The 22,539-nt window shown below is 39.3% G+C and overlaps 1 protein-coding gene across 7 annotated transcripts in view; it reads right to left on the bottom strand.

The window, feature by feature from the left end:
- Positions 1 to 21,054: 21,054 nt before the first annotated feature.
- C2CD5 (C2 calcium dependent domain containing 5) overlaps positions 21,055 to 22,539 on the bottom strand; it is a 100,615-nt gene continuing 99,130 nt past the window's right edge. For all 7 annotated transcript variants that reach the window (XM_077774455.1, XM_077774449.1, XM_077774450.1 and 4 more), the window contains one exon: positions 21,055 to 22,353. In XM_077774455.1, the coding sequence (XP_077630581.1) occupies positions 22,222 to 22,353 (132 nt within the window). In that variant the 3' untranslated portion in view covers positions 21,055 to 22,221. The remainder of the gene's footprint in view (positions 22,354 to 22,539) is intronic.

The following is a 22,539-nucleotide window of genomic DNA, read 5'->3' as shown; positions in this document are numbered from 1 at the left end:
CTCTCTCTCTCTCCTAGAAATAAATAACACATTAAGAAATTANGCCCATCACCCCCTTTCCCCTTACCCTCACTCCCATCAGCCCTCAGTTTGTTCTCAGCATTCAAGAGTCTCTCATGGTTTGCCACCTTCCCCTCTCCCGAACTATTTCCCCCCCTCCATGGTCCTCCTAATCCACCTATATGTGCAATCATATGGTATTTGTCCTTCTCTGCCTGACTTATTTCGCTCAGCATAACACCCTCAAGGTCCATCCATGTTGCTACACATGGCCAGATTTCATTCTTTCTCATTGCCATGTAGTATTCCATGGTATAGATAAACCACATCTTCTTGATCCATTCATCTGTTGATGGACACTTAGGCTCTTTCCATGTTTTAGCTATTGTGGAGAGTGCTGCTATGAACATTGGGGTACATGTGCTCCTATGCATCAGCATTTCTGTATCCCTTGGGTAAATTCCTAGCAGTGTTATTGTTGGGTCATAGGGGAGTTCAGGTGTTCATTTTTTGAGGAACCTCGACACTGTTTTCCAGAGGGGCTGCACCAGTTTACATTCTCACCAACAGTGTAGGAGGGTGCCCGTTTCTCCACATCGTCGCCAGCATCTAGTCTCCTCATTTGCTCATTTTAGCCACTCTGACTGGCATGAGGTGGTATCTCAGTGTGGTTTTGATTTGTATGTCCCTGATGAGGAGGGACGCTGAGCATCATTTCATGTGTCTGTTGGCCATCTGGATGTCCTCTTTGGAGAAGTGTCTGTTCATATCTTCTGCCCATTTCTTCACTGGATTATTTGTTTTTCAGGTGTGGAGTTTGGCAAATTCCTTATAGATTTTGGATACTAGCCCTTTATCTGGTATGTCATTTGCAACTATCTTTTCCTATTCCGTTAGTTGCCTATTAGTTTTATGGATTGTTTCCTTTGTCATGCAGAAGCTTTTTATTTGATGAGGTCCCAATAGTTCATTTTTGCTTTCGATTCCCTTGCCTTTGAGGATGTGTTGAGTAAGAAGTTGCTGTGGTTGAGGTCAAGGAGGCTGTTTCCTGCTTTCTACTCTAGGGTTTTGATGGTTTCCTGTCTCACATTCAGGTCCCTCATCCATTTTGAGTTTATTTTTGTGCATGGTGTGAGAAAATGATCTAGTTTCATTCTTCTGCATGTTGCTGTCCACTTCTCCCAGCACCATCTGTTAAAGAGTCTGTCTTTTTTCAATTGGATACTCTTTCCCACTTTGTCAAAGATTAGTTGGCCATACATTTGTGGGTCCAATTCTGAGTTCTCTATTCTATTCCATTGGTCTATGTGTCTGTTTTTGTGCTAATACCATACTGTCTTGATGATTGCAGCTTTGTAGTAGAGGCTAAAGTCTGAGAGACTTTAATATTACTTTGGCTATTGAGGGTCTTTTGTGGTTCCATGCAAATTTTAGGATAGTTTGTTCTAGTTTTGAGAAGAATGCTGGTACAATTTTGATTGAGATTGCATTGAATGTGTAGATTGCTTTGGGTAGTAATGACATTTTAACAATATTTATTCTTCCAGTACATGAGTATGGAATGTTTTTGAACCAATTCTTAACCTAACACCTCACTGTGCCTCTTCTGTAATTTCCAGTCATTAGCAGTCTAATTAAATATTCAGGATTTGGCACTGAGGGGAAAAAAGCAAAGAGAAAGAAAAACAAAACACACATGAATGAAGAGGAATACAGTATAAATGAGTTCATTGAGTGTAGGGATATGCAGAGTAATGAGAATAGCTTTAGACCCTAGAGGAGAGATTTTGGCTTATGCCAGGAAATGAAAATGAAGAATGTACATTTGCTTAGAAGAAGAGAAGAGCATTCCAAGTGGAGTGTATGACACATGCAGAAACCCAAATCAAGTCACGTAGAACATGGTTATGGCAAGCCTCCAAATGTAATGTTAATGAGCAAAGAACATGAAATCTGTATTACATATCAATTGCTGGATAAAAAAGTGAGGGCTGGAATCAGGTGAAAACTTCATCTCACACAGGTCTGGCAACTACGTGGTGTCTTCACATTAGCTATTTGAGCTTCTGCAAAACGTGGTGGCCAGATCCCAAGGCCGAGTATTGAGAGAGAGAAAGAGACAGAGACAGATGGTCAGAGAGGACTGACTGTATCACCTTCTTATGATGAAGCCTCAGAAGTCGGATAATATCTCCTATACTTTTTTACTCCTTGAATTCTATTTCCAATTTCAAGTGGAAAACAATGGGGAAAGGCAAGTTCTGGAGAGCATGTGGAACATGAAATATGGCAATGTCAATTTTGGAAAATACAATCGGCTGCACAATAACTCATGGCAGATTAGTCCATTATCTGTGATCTGAACCATTATCTCTTTTAAATACTTCCTGATAGGCAGAGAAGGACAGATACCATATGTTTGCACCTATAGGAGGATTAGGAGGAACTTAACGGAGGACCATAGGGGAGAAGAAGGGGAAAAATAGTTGGGGAGAGGGAGGCAGGCAAACCATGAGAGACTCTTGAATGCTGAGAACAAACTGAAGGCTGATAGCGGTGGGGGAGAAGGGAAGTGGGGTGATGGGCATGGAGGAGGACACTTGTGGGGATGAGCACTGGGTGTTATATGGAAATGAACTTGACAATAAACTATTTAAAAAATACTTCCTGATAAAACTTGGTGGGAGAGGGGGAAGGCTGTATCACTCTCCTATTTGTTTATAGTCCCTTCATTCAACATTCTTCAAAAAGGGGCCTAGCTTTTAAACCAAATCATTTAATTTCACACCTTGACCTCAGAGACCTGTAACACATAAGCACTTTTTGTTGATTTTCTATCATATCACGAATGAGAGAGGGAAAGCTCAGAGCTGAGCAAGTGAGCACAGCAATGTGGTCAAAGTCCAGTTCCTCTGTAGGCTGAACTTGGAGCTACGATGAAGCAGGTAAGATAGTTATCATTTGACCAAGAAAATGACTTCCATTTATGCAGAAGCATAAACAGAATCTGAACACATACTTTAATTATTCTTCCTACGGGGGGCACTTGAGCCTGGGTTTTCCACTCTTATCACGTGGTGCCATGATCGAAAGCTATATCATCACCTTCATACAAATGAGCCTTAAAGACACAACAGGCTTTTCAATCTAAGGACACATGACTTTTTGCTCTGGTCTGAGGCTATTGCCTTAGGATTCACAAGGCTTCCTTACATGCAGTTTCTTTGCCTTACGTGAACTGAATCCTGGCTGGCTGCATCCCTCCATCCTGCATCTGTGTGCTTGATCTTAACCGTGTTTCCAGGACTCACTTTCTGTCTGACTCTTCGAACTGAAGTCACTGACTTTTTCATCTATTTTCTGACAGCAGTAAGTGAACTTTTCCCATCGATTTTTGTATTAAATTATCTGTTCAATGACCCCAACAAGCGGCATTGATGACTCAGTACTTTTTTATTAATTACTTCTACCAACTGCTTGTGTCCTAATAATCTAATATTGAGAATATGGGAGTTTTTAGAGAACTGATAGAAAGAAACTGTTAGGAAGTTTCTGGAACTCCAAGGAAATAAGTAAAGGTACTTTGAAAACTATAAAACACCACTCTTCAAATAATCACAAATATATATGTGAATGCAAACATATATTTATATACAGATACACACACACACACACACAGGAAAAATAGAGTTGACTAGGAACAAAAGATTGTTCAAAATGCTCATACTATATATTAGTATACATATGTTTTAAAATGTGACAGGTAATTAGTTTTCCATAATGTGGGATTCTGGAAAGCTAGTTAACAATGAATAATGTATCTGGAAGAGCACAGCCATTAGTCTGAACCTCTAGGGCTTTGCAGTTTCAAAAGAGAAAATATATTCTGTGTCTAATTGCATGGCATTTTCAGCAGCTGCAGAAATACCAGTAACTAAGTACCTTTGATTATAATATTAACAAAATTTGGCAAGGTACTTGGCAATTTTTAGTAAATGCAATACATTCATAACTAGCAGGCTATGATTAGTATTCCTAAAGTGGTTTTTAAATATTAAAACGGACATCTTTCTAATCCTTCTTTGACTCTAATCTAGAAGTAGAAATTCAAATTTTGCTGAAAAGAGAAAATTTTCACACCAGCTTGAAGCAGTAGCATCATGCCAAGTATATGAAGGAGTCGGTAGGGGAAGTTTAAGACAGCTTCTCTCTGTGTCATGTAACCAAAATGGAATGTTTCCTGAGGCATCAAACTACGATAAATTATCTGTTCCAGAATGGTTAAAAAAAAAAAAAAGTAATGCATTGATTTTAGTTAATAATGTACTCCATTGTTCTTCCTCAGTTCTCTGGGGCATATCTCATAACCTAGGAAAAGAAACAGGCAGGAAGCAATTAATTACAATAGATTCAGATACTTTCGGTAATAGAAGAAACAAAGTAGAAACTGATCCTGATTTTCCTTATTCTAGTTTTCTAGTTTCAGTCCTTTGACTGATGTGCAAGAGGTCACTGTCAGGAAGATAGGGCTTCCTGAAACATAGAGAGATGTATAGCAAGTGTAAGGCCATGGAAATGAATTGGTGTGAATGAAATGCTGGGTAGAGCCTATAGATATTTTTAGCTGTAGAGTGTGCCTATATACAGATTATGTAGGGTTCATGAAGTTATTCTAGGCACTGGCTTAAGGTTTATAAAGGAGCAATTCTGTATTTGCAAAGTGGCAATTCAGCCACATCTAGATATAGGATTCTGAGGTCTATGTACAGACAGATCTTACCTGACGACCAAGATTTTTTAACTTCTGTGCATTGGGTCACCTGCAGTGAGGGCAGGTACCCCCATGTTGGAGAGTCTGCCATGGCTGCAACTAGAGGCCTCATCTCTCCTTGGCCCCTCCAAGTATTTTCTAACCTTGGCAAGGAGTCCAGAGGCCATCCCTTCTCTACATCCTGGGAACTGAGCTATATGAAGGTTAAGCATACATTTCTTCATGCGTGTAAATCCTCTCACTAATTAGCTTTTCTCTCTTTGATGACAATGCTCTGTGTACTATATGCTAACCACCTACAACCAGGGAGAGAGAAAGAGACCAACTAAATGTGGCAAAAAACCACAGACCTCACATAACACATCTTCTGATCTGTGGTCTTGCACCTCTCATCAGTTATCTGAAAAGAACAGCAGGGTGGGAGCCTGTTTGACCTGGAATCTTGAACCCTTGAAGACTAGATTGAACAGGGTTTTGTTTTTTGTTTATTTTTTAAATTATTCAAAATAAGGCTCAAGGAAAAACTGGCTTGCTCAAGAACACAGAGAGCGGACAACAGTCATTTATTCAAGTATTCAAAAATCATTTGTTGAGGGGCGCCTGCGTGGCTCAGTCGGTTAAGCATCCGACTTCGGCTCAGGTCATGATCTCATGGCTCATGAGTTCAAGCTCCGTGTCGGGCTCTGTACTGACAGCTCAGAGCCTGGAACCTGCTTCAGATTCTGTGTCTCCCTTTCTCTCTGCCCCTCCCCCATTCGTGCTTTATCTCTCTCTCTCTCTCTCAAAAATAAGCATTAAAGAAAGAGAAATATTCAAAAACTATTCAGTGAGTACCCATAACCCTATTTTGAAGCTTTAAGATATACATTTTTTTCACATTTTGACATTTCCGAAATCAGGGTCAGTCTTAGAGTTGGTATCTACCAGGCATTGACTGCCGGTGAGCACCAAAACTTGCAGACTGAATGTCACCATCTGGGAAGAAAACCTCAAAGGCAATAATGAAGCAATCTTTCATTCCAATTTTAGTATACATGCTGAAGTGAGCACTGAAGTGATGTTTCAAGAAATACTGCTTCAATGACACTCTTGATGGCACAGACAATGATACCGTACGGGAAATACTGGATATTGGCAAGGTGTCATTGAAAATTGATACTGAAGACTTGCACTTCAAGGAAGAAGTTGTTTCAGGAAGAGCTTAACCAATTTATTTTGCTTATACTCTCATTTTTAGAGAGTGTACAGTAACATATATGATAAATCTATGGTCTTTCTAAGTAAATCTAAAAAGCTTCTCAGTAAATTAAAACAAAAAGTCTAACATGACAAGACAGTATGTCCCATAGCTTAAATGGTGGCTGTTTAATTCTGATATACAGGAAATGATGGTGTATCTTACAATTGATGTCATCTTAGATTCAATGACATATGGTGTATTCTTGGCTCTCTTCTAGATGCTGACTATTTGGCCATAAAGAAAGACATCTCTGAAGCTTAAATTCTAAGAGGATAATCAAAAGAAACAAACAAGGAAAATCTCTAGTGAGTGGTAAGTGCTAGGTAGAAAATTAGAATTAGGTGATGTAAAAAAGAGGGCCTGGGTAGCTTCTTTAGATGATCAAGTTTCTCACCTTGTGGTGGTGACTTTAGGCTAAGGAAGTAATGATAGTAGATGGGCAAAAGCCAGGACTGGAAGAGTTTCCCGAATACCAGCATTCTTGCCAACATACCTGGGCTGGATGATGGCTTAATGATTGTGCCAAAGCCTATTTTTTTACATTTCATTCTGGTGGCATTATTCTTATTTCAAAGTGAATGTGGACTTTAGAGCAAACTACTGCATCTGGTCATTTTAAATGGAAATATAACTATCTTAGATAGGTGGTATTTTATGCAATGAAACACATCCAAGTTTTAATGCAAAAAGTGATATTGGGAGAATGAACCTTGAACATCTCTGTGAAATGCAGAGAAAGGAAGGAAGGATGGAGGGTAGAGAGGAAGGGAGGAAGTGAAAGGAAGAAAGGGAAAGATAAGGGAAGGAAAGGAAAAGAAAAGAAAAGAGAGGGAAAGAAAGAAGAAAGAAAGGAAGGCAGGCAGGCTTAATGTCAACTTTTTTACTCATCAATAATTTTGCCAAAGCTTTAAATAATTAGAGAAAACTAATATCATAATTGAAGATTATCAGTTTGGAGTTTGGGCAAAGGGATAATTGGCTTTATTGACTTTTTCTCTTTCCCAGATTGATTGCTGTTTAGATAGCAGGTATTTAAAACCTGGAGTTTATAAAAGGCTCAAATAAAATGTTCTTGGTCAGTGAACTTTTTAAAATATCACATCAAGATTTCAAAAACAAGCCTACAAAAGTGGTAAAATTTTCAAAGACTTTGAAACACTGAGATCAAAGAATAAACTGTTACTAAATAAGACACACAAAGTAACTCCTAGATAGATTAAAACTCAGATAGTATGACACTAATATGGTAACATTAGTGTTAAAGATACCTTGCACTAAGGTACTTAGTGCACTAAGCACTAAGAGAATTAATTGGGTTTTTTTTTAGCTTAAATGCGAGAGCGCACGCCCATGCAAGCAGGGGAGAGGAATACAGGGAGAGGGAGGGAAGGAGGGAGACACAGAGACAGAGACAGAGAGAAAATCCCAAGCAGGCTCCACACTCAGTGTAGAGTCCCATGGGGGGGCTCAATCCCACAACCCTTAGGTCATGACCTGAATCAAAATCAAAAGTCATTTAACCAATGGAGCCACCCCCACACCCCAGCTTAAACATCTTTAGGCTTAAACATTTATCTTGGCCTCTAAAAAATGGTACTTCAATTTTTTTTTTTTAAAAAGGAAGAAATTAAAAGCTTTCATTCATTTTACATGTAATTACTTTCCCCACTTATGTACCAATCACTGTGCTCATGCCAAGATTAGCTGAAGAAATAGAAAAGCAACTGTAAACAGGTTATTAGTGGTTTGATACCTAAAATCTGAGGGGCAAAGTTGTACCTGTGTCCATCCCACTGAATATCAAAGAAAATTGCTCTCTAGTTGGGACATTAAGTGGCAGTCCCTAAGGTTCATGCCTCTGCAACATAATGAGAATAAATCTGAAAGGCTTCTCTGGGAAATGCCAAAGGGGACAAATAGCACTCAACCTGCTGAACCCAGCTGCTGCCCACCTCCTTCCATCCATTATAAACCAATGCTTTAGCTTCTATTTCTACCATTAGAACCACTTTGGTAAATGAGGTGTTTGTGCCAAAGTGTGGAAGAAAGCCTTACAGACCAATAAGCATTTCTAATATCTATACTGGGAACTAATAGCAGCTGAGTATTTTATTTCAAAGTGGAGGATTAGGAAACTGATCAATTTAAATTCTGAGGAGGCCCATCAAACACTACTGAATGTCTCGATTTCAGGGAGTGACAAAGAGATAGGAATGACATCTGCAGATAAACCAGTTTCTTTAAATAAGATGAGCAAATACCACCAAGGCAGACAAGAATAATTTAACTGGATGACTCTGCTCTTAAAACATAGATGTGTGTGCTGTGTCTTTGTAGGACATGGAAGAGTTAACTTCATCCTTAAGCCAAAAAGAATCCATCTTGTTCCCTCAACCTCATCTCTAATAGTTTCTTTGAACATCTTATCTGTGAGGATAAAATGCTAGGTGTGACTGATAGCAGTGCCAGGAGGCGGGGGGTGGGAAATAAAACATTTCTAACCATTATGGATTCTGGGTCATTATTCATTCTAAACTACAGATATAATCAATTTACTGAAATAATCTCATATAAATAATTTCCTGCCAAGAAAACATGACTGCTAGGGATATCAAGTTTTCCAATTAAGCATTTGTACCTAAAGTTATTTCAAAAACCATCATAATGAAAGCACTATACTGATATACTAGAGGAGAATCTTTAAATATACAATCTCTATTTTTGCCATGGCAGTGTACCTTTTACGAATTGATCTAATGAAATTCCACAGGTGAGAGTTACATCTGTGAAACATAGTAAATAATTCTATTGTATAGCATTGAAAAATACACCAACCTTTTCAACAGTTCTAAGCCATAATAATCAATTACTAAGAAGTTGTACAATTTGATAATTAACAAATAATTTTCAAATTCGTTATTTTTTTTTATTTTGAGATTCACAGGGATGTTGTGAATTAGGGTGCAGATTATTATTCCAATTTTCAAGTGAGATTGTTATGTTAAATGGATTTGCCAAAGCCTAATTGTAATAAGTAGAAGACCTGGCATTTAAGGCCAGTTTTTCTGACCCCTAATCCAGGATTATTTTCACTATTCTGCCTTCCTGACATCTGCAAAATTTATTCACTCATCCAGAGATTCTAGTTCTCTGCTAAGAACCATGGTATAGTTCTGAGGAAAAAAACTATCGTGAACCTAGCATTCTATAATCAACTAGATTAAATAGAAAGTGAAGACAGAATAAAAACAATTTTAAATACAGATTTTTATCAAAAGGTAAAAATCGGAATCAACTAATTTCCAAAAAACACACTTGAGAGGCAAGAAGGAAAATGAACCCAGAGGAAAGGAACGATATGCAACAAGTAGTAAGTAGACGTCAGAAAAGCACATTGGAAATCTGAATAAATAGTTACAATGTTCAAACAACCATAATTTGTACGTATTAAAATGTTATAATTAAAAATCATAGACAACAACCGGCTTATTTGGGAGGAGGACAGAAAGGAGGCTCTAAGTTTAGGCTCGTTAGAGAAATAAAATGTTAAGTATATATGTGTGCTAGGCTGGGTAACAGCCCCCAGAGATAGCCATGTCCTAATCTCCAGCACCTGTGAATATTATTTTATGTGACAAAGGGGCGTTGCAGATGGAACTAAGGATCTCTAAATGGAACAACAAGTGGACTGTTCATAATCATACGATGTGATGAGCGCAGAGACAGAGTCAATGTAATGACCAAAGCAAGATCTAAGCATCTGCCTTTGAAGATGGAAGACTCGAAGGCGGAGAAGAAAAGGAAGCAGATCCATGCCCCGGGGCACCCGGAGGAAGCACGACCCTGCCGTCACCCGGGATACTGCTATCAGACTTCTGGCCTCTAGAGCTGTACCAGTATAAATGTGTGTTGTTTTAAACCCCCAGATTTGTGGTAATTGTTACAACAGCCATAGGAAGGATGTATGTAAAATGTGGACATAATAACTAAGAGGACAGATGTGGAATATATTATTTTTATAAGAATACTTATGCCTCCACTTGTGTTTCTACCGGTGATTTTTATTAAAATAGTTATTTTATTAAAATAGTTATTCCTGGGCACTCCTTCTCATTCTTGTCTGGGAGAGGCAAAATTACTTCTCTGCGTGATAGTTTGGGAAAGGCAACTTGTTGGCTTGCAAACTGGCCCCTGTACACTGAGGGCAAGGAGAGACTGAAGAAAGGGCCCACTCCAGACAGGCAGGTAACGGTCTTCATAAGCAAGGAAACCTGCATAGGAGGCTTGCCACAGGATGAGAAAGTTTCCGTGCCTGCCCAGCTGACCCTTAGAAGTTTACACGGTGGACTTAACTCGGTTCAGTAGTGTATACTGCCCAGATGGTCTCAGCAACTCCTTACTCTCTCAAGGCTCTGTCCTCAGAACAGCTCCCACTGTGGGAATAGTGGGCAGAATAAACCTTCCAAGGACAGTGAGAGGGTAAGGAGCCTCTAACTGCCCAGAGCCGGCTCGTGAGTCACCCAGTGGTCACATCCTCTCAATGTCGTCCTCCAACATAACTGAACCCTTAGCTCAGCCTCTTCTAATCTCCTTCCTCCCTTGAGATCTGCTTATCAGGAAAGAACATACATTCTGCTCTGCTCAGCTTTGTTCGTCCCTGAGAAAGGAGTTCTGTGGTTACTCAGCACTACTAGGGGCCAGGTAATTCTGCCTAATTCAGAGACGACAGACTTAGAGTCACATTCTCCAAAACCTTTATTAGTAATAAAGGTGGCATTTGACTTCCATCTGCCTCACTCTCTTGTCTGTCAGTTGCTTCAGAACACACAAAAGGAAAAGCAAGATATTACCTATTAGTTTGTTGAAATCTGAAATTTCAAACAGATAACAAAAGAACAAAGTGGGAGAACGTGATAATTCAACAGAAAACACAGAAAGAGACAACAAAAAGAAGCAAAGGAATGGTGGACCACACATAAGAAGACACAATGAGAACAAAAATCCACAGAGCATTTAAATATATATGGGTTTGTGTGGGGGGGGGAAGTATACCAGGCAAAAAGTAACCCCCAAAAAAGTACTACATCAATGTTCATATTGCTCAGAATATAAATGTGATGCTTAAGAAATGCATTTGTGAGACTACATTGCATACAAATACAAGATACACTTACATTGGTAAAAGATGTAAACTGCAAAGACTGCAAAGATAAGAAATCATAAAATTACACACACCTGAATCTAGCCTCAAAAATGTAAAAAGTAAAAGTATCAATGTATAAAGACAAATTGACAACTGCATAACTACAGGGAAAACGTTAATGCTAGGTGCCAGTTGGTTATTGCTCCATAAAAATTACCCCCAAACTCTCTGGCTTAAGATAATTGTCATTTATTGTTATTCATGAATCTGCTCATCAGCTAATTAATTCAAGTGCAAGATGAGCAGTTAGGATGACTTATTTTTGCTCCATGAAGTTTCTCATCTTCCAGCAAACTGGCCAGGGCTTATGTCCATGGCATGCTAGAGGTTCCAGAGAGAAAGCAGACACACCCAATACTCCTGGGATCTAGGCTCAGAGTAAGTACATCAATACTTCTGCTGTATTCTGTTGGCCAATGAAGGCAGAACCCCCCCCCCCAAAGTCACCACACAGAGAAATAGATTAGACCTCTTGATGGGAGGAGCCGCAAAGTCACAGTTTCACAGAGGTCAGTATTTAGGGTCATCAATGTAATTAATAGACCATACTCACCTCTTTCAGAAATTGATAAATCAAGGGGACAAAAATATTGGTTAAGGATGTAGAAGAGTTAATAATTAATTAATTAATAACCTCGATTTTATAGATACTTGATGATAGATGATGAATAGATGATACAGAGATACACAATCTTGTATGCAACAAATAAATTTGCTTTCCAAGTACATACAAAACAGTTACGCAAATTGAACAGAAAAGCAACAGAGAATTTTCAAGAATTTCCAAAGAATTTGTCATTTAGATCACAGGCAGAGAAAGACAAATACTGTATGACATTACTTACATGTGGAATTTTTAAAAATCAAACATGCTTAATTTCTATGTATGAGTGAAATCATATAGTATTTGTCTTTCTCTTACTTCACTTAGTATTATATTCTCTAGCTCCATCCATGTTGTTGCAAATAATATGATTTCATTCTTTTTATGGCTGAATAATATTCCATTGTGTATATATACACCACATCTTTATCCATTCAGCTATCAATGGACACTTGGGCTGCTTCCGTAGTTTGGCTATTGTAAATAATGCTTAAGTAAACTTAGGAATGCATATATCCTTTCAAATTAGTGTTTTTGTATTTTGGGGTAAATACCCAGTAGTGTGATTATTGGATCATAGGTAGTTCTATTTTTAATCTTTTGAGGAACCTCCGTATTGTTTTCTGCAGTGACTGCACCCGTTTGCATTCCCACCAACAGTGCACAAGGGTCCCTTTTCCTCCACATCCTCTCCAACACTTGTTTCTTGTGTTTTTAAGAAACAAAACATGAACAAAAGGGAAAAAAGAGAGACAGACCAAAACACAGACCTTAACTATAGACAAGAAACAGGTGGTTATCAATGAGGAGATGGGTGGGGAGATGAGTGAAATAGGTGAAGGGGATTAAGAGTACACTTATCTTGATGAGCACTGAATAATGTATAGATTGGTTGAATCACTATATTGTACACCTGAAATTAGTATAACGTTATAATATTAACTATACTGGAATTAAAAATATTTTTTTACTTTTGAAAATCTGAACTTCTACCGTAGTGATTATAGGAAACAATACAGTATTATAAACATCAAACTTGTGACTCAAACTATATCTTAATTATTCCCAGCACAAAAAAGAAATTATGTGAGGTGATAGGGTATTAGCTAACACTACAGTGGTAATCAAATTGTAATATGTAAATATAGTAAATCACCATGTTGAACACCTTAAAGTTACATAATGTTACATGCCGATTATATCAATAAAATTAATTAGTAATAAAAGTTTTAAAATAAAAAAGCTGAACTCATAATAACAGAGTAGAATGGTGAGTACCAGGGGCTGGGCATTGGGGAAATTGTGGAGATGTTGCTTAAGGGCACAAACTTACAAATAGTAAATAAATAAATACTGGAGATCTAAGCACAGCACAGTGATAATAGTCAACAATACTGTACTATAAACTTCAAAGTTGCCGAAAGATTATATCTTAATTGTTCTCATCACAAATAATATATCTGGAAAACCCAAAATACTTGGAAATTGAACAACATTCTTTTAAATAAACCATTAGTCAAAGAGAAAGCTAGAAGAATTATAAAATATTTTTAATTTAACGTAAATAAAAAGAAAAACAATGCATCCCAAATTTTGAGATCCTATTAGAGTAGTGTATAAGGGAAGATGTATCAGATTAAATGCTTATATTGGAAAAGAAGTAAAGCCTCAATGATGTTTTCACCTTAAGAAAGTAGAAAAATAAGGGCAAATTAAACCAAAAGCAAGTATAAAGAAGGAAATATAAAGAGTAGAATCAAATGAAATTGAAAAGAGAGGAAAAACCAACAGAGAAACATCAATGAAGTTGAAAGCCGATTCTTTGAAAAGATCAATGAGATGAACTTCTACCTAAACAGACCAAGAAAAAAAAGTGAGAAGCCACAAGTTCCCAGTACAGGGAATGAAAGAGGATATGTCACTACAGAACCCGCACCTGGGTGACTCAATTGGTTAAGCATCCAACTCTTGATTTCTGCTCAGGTCATGATCTCATGATTCGTGAGACTGTGCCCCCCATCAGGTTCTGCACTGACAGCATGGAGCTTGCTTTGGATTCTCTCTCTCTCCCTCTGTCTCTGCCCCTCCCCATTGTGTTTTTCTCTCTCAAAATAAATAGACATTTAAAACAATAATTAAAGAATGTGAACAAAGTTTTAAGACTCAGCAAGGAGTCTGGAGCCTACTTGGGATTCTCTCTCTGCCCCTCCCCTATTGTGCCCAAATCGCGAGTCCCCTGAGACCTCCAAGGAGCCGACACCGATGCATGTACATAAGGATCTTTATTACAAGCTTGAGCAGGGGCTCACCCGTCTACCAGCGCAGCAGCAGCAGCAGGGTGAAGCCCCGAACAATAGCGAGAAGGGTTTTTATAGAGTAAGGGACAGGGGTGTTACAGTGCACACGTTGTATGCATAGCATCATCACATAAGCACCAATCATAATTGTACAGCAGCCATGGTAACAGTTTTGACCATTCAGTGTCTGTGAGGTGTCTGTTACTTTTGGTGGGACCCAATCATGACTTTTGAGAATCCTTTGAAAATGACCAATTATGAGGTGAGTTTAAAGGGCCCATGTGGGGTTTAGGGGTTTAGGCAAGTGGTGAGTGATTGGCTAGTTTATACAGAGTAACTACCTGCAGTTCCCAGCCCTGACTCAGACCACAGGAATGTTACACATTTCTTTTGATTGGCTGATCCGAGGGAGGTCCGAGGGTGGCCTCAGCTGAAGCTTTTCCTGGAACTGGGCTACGTGCAGCCCGAGGTTGCTCTTAATGGAGGACTTAATTTCAGGCTCCTCACCCCAACTTGTGCTCTGCTCACACACACACTCTTCCTCTAAACAAACTTAAAATAATAACTTTTTGCCAATAAATTTGACAATCTAAAAGAAATGGACAAATTCCTTAGACACAAACTACCAAAGGCTTCACAAGAAGAAAAAGATAAGCTGAATAGCTCTATATCTATTAACAAAACCAACTTATACTTACATATATTTCAACAAAGAACACTCAAATTTGCCAGTTTTGTGGCAAATTCTATCATGCATTTATAGAATAAATAGCATCGATTATAGACAAACTCTTCTAGAAAATAGAAAAGGAGGGACCATTTGGTGTAACATTTGAAAATCAGTAAGTGAAATCTACCATATCAACAAACTAAAGAAAATTCATATGAACACCTCAGTAGATACAGAATAAGCATTTGACAAAATTCAAAAAAGGTCTTGGAAAACCCCACAAGTAACATCATACTGAAAAAGACAGAATGTCTACCCCTGAGGTCTGGAAAAAGGTTAGGATGCCCATTTTTACTGATGTGAGGGAACAAAGGTAGAAAGAAATTCAGAAAAAATTAAGTTTCCTTATAACCTGCAGCCCATAAACAAATACTTGAGACAGGCAGAATAAGACTGGGGCGCCTGGGTGGCTTAGTTGGTTAAGCGTCCGACTTTCGCTCAGGTCATGATCTCGCGGTTCGTGGGTTCGAGCCCCGTGTCGGGCTCTGTGCTGACAGCTCAGAGCCTGGAGCCTGTTTCGGAGTCTGTGTCTCCCTCTCTCTCTGACCCTCCCCTGCTCACGCTGTCTCTCTCTCTCTCTCCTAGAAATAAATAAAAAATATTAAAAAAAAAAAGAATAAGACTTTCCTCCAAGAACTCCCAACTGTTTTAATGCCAATGCTTTGCTAGAGGGAAAAACAACCTTAGTCCGACAATAGGTAGGCCTCCAGGATCCTGTGGGTCTTCCTTAACCTAAGAAGGTCCTTTTCAAAACTTTCCCTTAGCTTTACTTCCCGCAACTCCCAAGGATATAATCAATTGCTCTTCACAATCTTCAGGTACCTCCCGTACCTGTTCCTGTGCTATTATAAAAGGGACACCCCTTTTAGTAGCTTCCTGCCACCCCCCCTCAATCTTCCAGAGACATCTTCTCTGCCACCCTCTGCCCCTGGGATCAGCCAACACCCTGATCTGAGCTTAGCTCCTTATTACCCATCAAGCATGAGCTCCCAGATTCTTCAGATATCTCACTGGTGGGGGCCACTGTCAACCACCTGGTCCGCATGTACCTGCAGGCCATCTACAGCTGCTACCATGTGGCTTTAGAGGTTGGGTGCCAGTTGGCTGAGAACTGGGAGGGCACAGAACGTCCCTAAGAAGACGCAAAACCAGCTCGGAAACAAGGAAGCCTCTCTCCCAGGACGTGCAGAAGCTGTCCCCAGACGAGTAGTATGAACCCACGGAAGCCATGGAAGTAGCCAGGGTTCTGGAGAAAAACCTGAACCAGTGCTTTTTAGATCTGCATGCCCCAGCTTCTATCCGTAGAGACTCCCATCTCTGTGACTTTCTGCAGAACCATTTCCTGCATAAGGAGGTGAAACTCATCAACAAGATGGCCACCGCCTGACTCACCTCTGCAGGCTGGGCACCCCCAGGCTGGGCTGGGAAGGTATCTCTTCCTCTTGGAAAGCCTCCAGAGCTCTGCAGCCTCGGAGGGCCCCTCTGGTAACCCTCTGGTGCTAGGCCTTGTTCCTCAGACTCTCTCTCCCTTCAGCCTCTGGCATTTTAACCATCCCAGAACCCTTGCCCAAGCTGTGGACCAAATGCAAACAATTAAGCTCTTTACAGCAGAAAAGAAAAGAATAATTGCAGCACCTGGGTGACTCAGTTGATTAAGCACACCACTCTGGGTTTCCGCTCAGGACATAATCTCACAGTTTGTGGGTTTGAATTCCATATGGGGCTCTGTGCTGACAGTGGAGAGCCAGCTTGGGAGTTCTCTCTCCCTCTCTGCCCTTTACTGGCTTTCTCTCTATCAATAAATGAATAAAAATAAAAATAAAAAAAATTAAAAAATTAAAATAGTACCACTTAGAACCAAAAAACATAAAGTACAGTGTGGGAAATCAAATAGCTATGTTCTGGGTAAGGAGATTATAGGGAATGCATTACACTGCTTTCTGGACATGATGAAAACAGCTGACCAGTATCTAGTTAATATGTATTTGGTGGTTGGGTCCTGCCTGTGCTCATGAATTCCTTAGAGCATGTTATCTATGGAATATTTTATCTTGTTCTCCACCCTGTTTTCGGCATCTGCTCCTTTGTGGTCTTGGGAACGCCTTGTGTTTTTGCTCACACTCTGTCTGTTTCAAAAATAAACATTAAAAAATTTTTTTTGTGGGGCGCCTGGGTGGCTTAGTCAGTTAAGCATCCGACTTTCGCTTAGGTCATGATCTCACAGTTCCGTGGGTTCGAGCCCCGCGTCGGGTTCTGTGCTGACTGCCAGCGGAGAGCCTGGAGCCTGTTTCAGTCTGTGTCTCCCTCCCTCTCTGACCCTCCCCTGCTCACGCTGTCTCTCTCTCTCTCCTAGAAATAAAACATTTAAAAAAATTAAAAAAAAAATTTTTTTTTGTAAGAAGTGTCCAAATCTTGATCTTGGCTCAGGTCATGATTTCACGGTTTGTGGGATGGAGCCCCCCATTAGGCTCTGCACTGACAGCATGGAGCCTGCTTGGGATTCTCTGTCTGTCTCTCTCTCTCTTTTCCTCTCTCTCTGTGTTTCTCTCTCTCCCTCTCCGCCCCTCTGCAGTGTGCTCTCTCTCAAAATAAACAAAATTTTAAAAAAATTATTTAAGAATGGGAACAAAGTTTTAAGGCTCACATTTTTCAATTTCTAGACCTACTATAAAATTAGAAGAATCAAGACAGTTTAATATTAGAAAAAGGATAGATATATAGAACACATGGCAGTCCAGAAATAGAACCCTGCATCTATACGTGGTCAACCAATTAATCAATTTTCAACAAAGATGCCAAGTCAATCAAATGTAGAGAAGTTAGTCTTTTTAACAAATTGTGCTTGAGCAATTGAATATCCATATGCAAAAAAGGAAAAAGAAAAGAAAATAAATCTTGACCCATGCCTCACACCATATACAAAATGTAACTTGAAATGATCATGTATCTAAAGGTAAAGCCAAAAGCTGAAATTTCTGGAAAAGCTTTGCAATTTGGGGTTAGGCAAAATTTCTTAGAACACAGAAAGCACAAAACACAAAAGAAAAAAAAATGTAGACTTCATCAAAGTTAAAAATTTCTGTTCCCCAAAAGACAATGTTTGAAGAATGCAAAATAAGCCACAAACTGAAATAAAATGTCTGCAAAATACATATCTTATTAAAAAAAAAAGCCTCATGGGACGCCTGGGTGGCTCAGCCAGTTAAGCAGCCAGATTTAGCTCAAGTCGTCTCACAGTTGGTGGGTTCAAGCCCTACGGTTTGTGGGTTCAAGCTGCTGACAGCTCAGAGCCCAGAGCCTGCTTCAGATTCTGTCTCTGTCTCTCTCTGTCCTTCCTCTGCTCATGCTGTCTCTCTCTCTCTCCCAAAAATAAATTTAAAAGAAAAACATTTTTAAAAAATTAAAAATACAGAAAAACCTCATGTAGAATTTATAGGAAATGCTTCACAACTCCATCGACAGTTGGGTTGAGCACTAGGAACTGAAACTTGGCAGGCTTCCGTAGATGGAGAAGGCATGGAGGAGACAGGACTATCTGCTAAGGAATCATGCAAACCTTTGCTGGAGTCTTGGTCTCTTTGGCGTCATCATTGCAGATCAGCATCTTTGGTTCTACTGCGGGGAACCCATTCCAACAGCGACATCATGTGGCAGTGAGAGGCAAATGCAACAGTGTACCAAAGTGGTTCCTGTACCCTAGGCCAGTGTGGGTGGGGAAGCTGAACTTAAAGGTCTGGGGGCTGCACTGAGCCACTAGAGTTCTTGGACAATTCCAGAAGTGGAGACGACCTCAAAGGTGGGCGGTTCTGAATTCATCCTAATTAGTTGGGTGGGTATTCAAAATAATTAGAAGAAAGAGATATGACGGTACTTATACCCTGAGTTTGTGAAGCATTTCCTATTACCATAAATAGCACTATACTGTAGCCTTATACTTTATATATAGCCATAATTTAAATTTATAAGAATTTGTGTTAGTCTTCTACTGCTTCCATAACTATGGCCAACTTAGTGCTTAAACAAGTTTATTATCTTACAGTTCTATAGGTCAGAAATCTGATATGGGTCTCACAAGGCTAAAATCAAGCGTTGTTACTTTCTGGAGGCTCTAGAGGAGAATCCATTTCCTTACCCATTTGAATTTTTGGCCAAATTCAGTTCCTTGTGGTTATAAGATGGAGAACCCTATTTTCTTGCTGGCTGTCAGCTGAGGGTCATTCCTGGAGTCCAGAGGCCACCCACATATCTCAGCTTGTAGCCCCCTTCCTTCTTTGAAGTGAGCAATGGCAGATTGAATCCAACTCTCCTAGAATCTCTCTACCCTAGTCTTCTACCCTCTTCCACTTTTGAGGATTCATGTGGTTAGACTCTAGGACCCTTTCAGATAAACATAATTTCCCTATCTCAAGGTCTTTAACTTTGATCACATTTGCAAAGTCCCTTTTGTCCTGTAAGGTACTATATTCACAGGTTCTGAAAATTAGGCTGTGGATATCTCGGAGGAAGTGAGATTATTCTGCCTACCATAGATATATTGTGGGGATTTTTTTTTTTTCAAAGATTTTTTAAGTAACCACACCCGACAAGGGGGCCGAACCCACAACCTTGAGGTCAAGACTCACATGTTCCACCAACTGAACCAGCCAGAGACCCCTGGGTTTTTTAAGACTTAAAACTCTAATCCTAAAAATGTTTCTGGGGCACCTGGGTGGCTCAGTCAGCTAAGCTTCCAACTTCAGCTCAGGTCACGATCTCACAGCTTGTGGGTACGAGCCCCGTGTCAGGCTCCGTGCTGACAGCTCAGAGCCTGGAGCCTGCTTCAGATTCTGTGTGTCCCTCTCTCTCTGCCCCTTCCCCGCTTGCACTCTGTCTCTCTCAAAAATAAACATTAAAAAATAAAAATTGTTTACGATCCCATTTATACGCTAATGAAAAACCGTATGTACATATGTGAAAAAGCTTGTCAGCAATCCAATGCTTGTATCAAGCGCAGAACAAGAAATGGAAGCCAGACAGTAATGGATGATGGACGAGTAGGAGATGCAGGAAATGGTCAGTGCATGTAGCGAATTGAACATTGTTTCGGGTGTGTAGTTTACCTCTGGAGCAGCACATAAGAACGAAAGAGATACATATGAGACATGCTATAAATACGGTTAACTGGCCTTGGTATTTCCAAAAGAGTAAGTCCCAGCACATCTGTTCAAAATGACCGTTTTGGAGGGAATCCGCACAAAGAAAAGAGCAGCGACTTTTGCAATATAGGGTAACATTGGCTTTTCTGGAAGGAGCCAGCATGGGCTGGTTCTGCTTCAAAGGTGGAGCACATGAGCAGATGGCTCATGTGAGCAGAGAGCAAGCTTGACTAGTTAAGGAAACTCCAGGTTTTCTAGAAATCAGCCCAGGCCTTTGTTGAGTATACAGTTATTGTTACCAAAATGGAGATAATGCCACCCAGTCAGCTGTATGTTTAAGAATTGGTAATAATGCATCTCTCTGCATAGGATATGGCACAAGATAGATACTCAATTAGTGATATTATTATTCCTCTGCCTAGAAAGGACTCTAAAACATATTAAGCAATCACATAATCGCTATTGGATGAATGGGTGGATGCATAAAACTATGAACAAATAGTCCATTACAGTGAACTGCATATTTTTCCAGACGGAGTTTAAATACCATTTCCTTTGGGAAGCTGCCTCCACCTCAAGCTACCCACATTTTTCTCACTTAATAGTTGCAGGTGTCAGAGCCAGACTGCCCGTGCTTGAATCTTGGCTCTACTATTTATTGTGTCTTTGGGCAAACCAAACTCTCAGCTTCCTCAACTATAAAATGGGGCTTCACTACAGTATCTACCTCTACCTCATAGGGTTTCTGTAAAGATTACGAGGGTTAATCTATTTGTCACACTGCCTGACACGTCGTAAGAATTCAGTAAACACCAGCAATTGCTATGGTACCATATGCCACATTTTACAAATGGTTCACTTGTGTAGCCACGAAAAATAAGTTCCATGATCATAAGAACTTAGGTGTGTTCTGTTGACTGGCTAAAACTCTGCCCTGGGATCTAACAGGCATTCAACAAACAGCTGCTGAATGTGAATACCTACCGACCAAACACCATGAAAGTGTCACAGTTCCAGTACTACAGACTACTGACAGTACTACCCAAGGGAGGCAAGCAAGAGACACAGGAATACTCCAGTTTATAAACTTTTTATTTAAAAAATAAAATTATAAACAAAATACAGAAAAATATTGACACCTGTGATAACAGGGAATTGATTCCTAATCTTTAGGGTAGTCTATTTTCTTGAAAGAGCAAAATCATGAGTTTTATACAGAAATTTTATTGTGCAAAGGAGGAATGTACTTTGTAAGGTTCATTTGTACTAGGTATTTGGCATTGACAAAGAAGGTGTTTCTAGGTATACATTCAACACTCTGCAGCATATTTACATTCAAGTTACATCTCCAAATTCTATGCCAAATACAATCTAACTTACCATCAAAAAGCCCTCAGATATAATTCTGTTTATTTGGTAGGAGTGCAGTATGATTCTACTAGAAATAATTTTATGCTCCTAGTAGGTCAATTATATTTTAACTATTTCAACAAAATTCACGGACCTTTTTCTTCCCAGTTGAAGCCACACCTCTTCTAGACAATTTAAACACTAACAAAATTTGGCCAGTTACAAAGTTATGTAGTTAATTTTTTCCTCCCTCCTTACAAACATTACTAAAACTTTCAATGGAAGGACACTGGCTCTATTAAATTACTTTTTCTTTTACAGTAGCTGCGACACAATATGTTTCCAAGTTACAGTAATTATAACTTTTTAAAAGATGGCTGAAGCACTCTTCCCTTTCAGTTGTTACCAAATTCTGAATTCAGTTACCAAAATAAAACACATTAAGAAACACACAGTTTTCTCAAAACTTTTCTCCATTTTCCCAAACATCCCTCAAATCAGATTATTTATTAACAATTGGTAAATTTTTTGCTTAGTTTCTCTCCATTACACCAGGGTAGCTATTATAATTTCTTGATAATCTTACCATTTTGTGTTTCAAGGTATGATTTATTAAAGTCAACAAAAATTACAGACAGCTTCCATCTCTGAGTAATCTGGACTTGGTGAAAGGTCAAGATTTCATGGGGACTGGCTTGGCAAACAAAATATCAAGGTTCGAAAATTCTCATGCCTCCAAGAGATTACAGACAAATCAAATCTACTCATAATGTACCAATTCTTTCTTAATTATTTCAAATTAAGTTCACTTCTAAAAGTCCAGTAAGATAATTAAAGACAAAACAGTGGAGACAGATGAATTTCATTTAGTCGAGCTCCTTCTAATTTACTTCAGGTGGTAACTTCTCCTCCAGTACACGATGGCTGGCAGTTGGCAGTAGGCTGCTGGGCTGATACCACTTCTAACTCAGATTCACGAACAAAAACCACTGCATCACCACTTACATTTATTAGACACTGTGCCTATACAAACAACAGGACATGTTTGATCACCAACCCAATAATATGCTTAAAATTTTCTGTTATATTAGGGACAGTGTTGCATAGCAGAAAAAGCACGGGCTTCTAAGTGACTAGAGAAAAGACAGAAAACCCAATAGAAAAATGAGCAAATGAAAAGAAGGCAACTCCCAAGAAAACTGAACGAAA

Source organism: Crocuta crocuta, unplaced genomic scaffold (assembly GCF_008692635.1).
Source record: "Crocuta crocuta isolate KB4526 unplaced genomic scaffold, BGI_CrCroc_1.0 scaffold176, whole genome shotgun sequence".
Taxonomy (NCBI): Eukaryota; Metazoa; Chordata; class Mammalia; order Carnivora; family Hyaenidae; genus Crocuta; species Crocuta crocuta.
The sequence above is the reverse complement of the archived record's forward strand: the minus strand, read 5'-3'. Positions and strand labels throughout refer to the sequence as shown.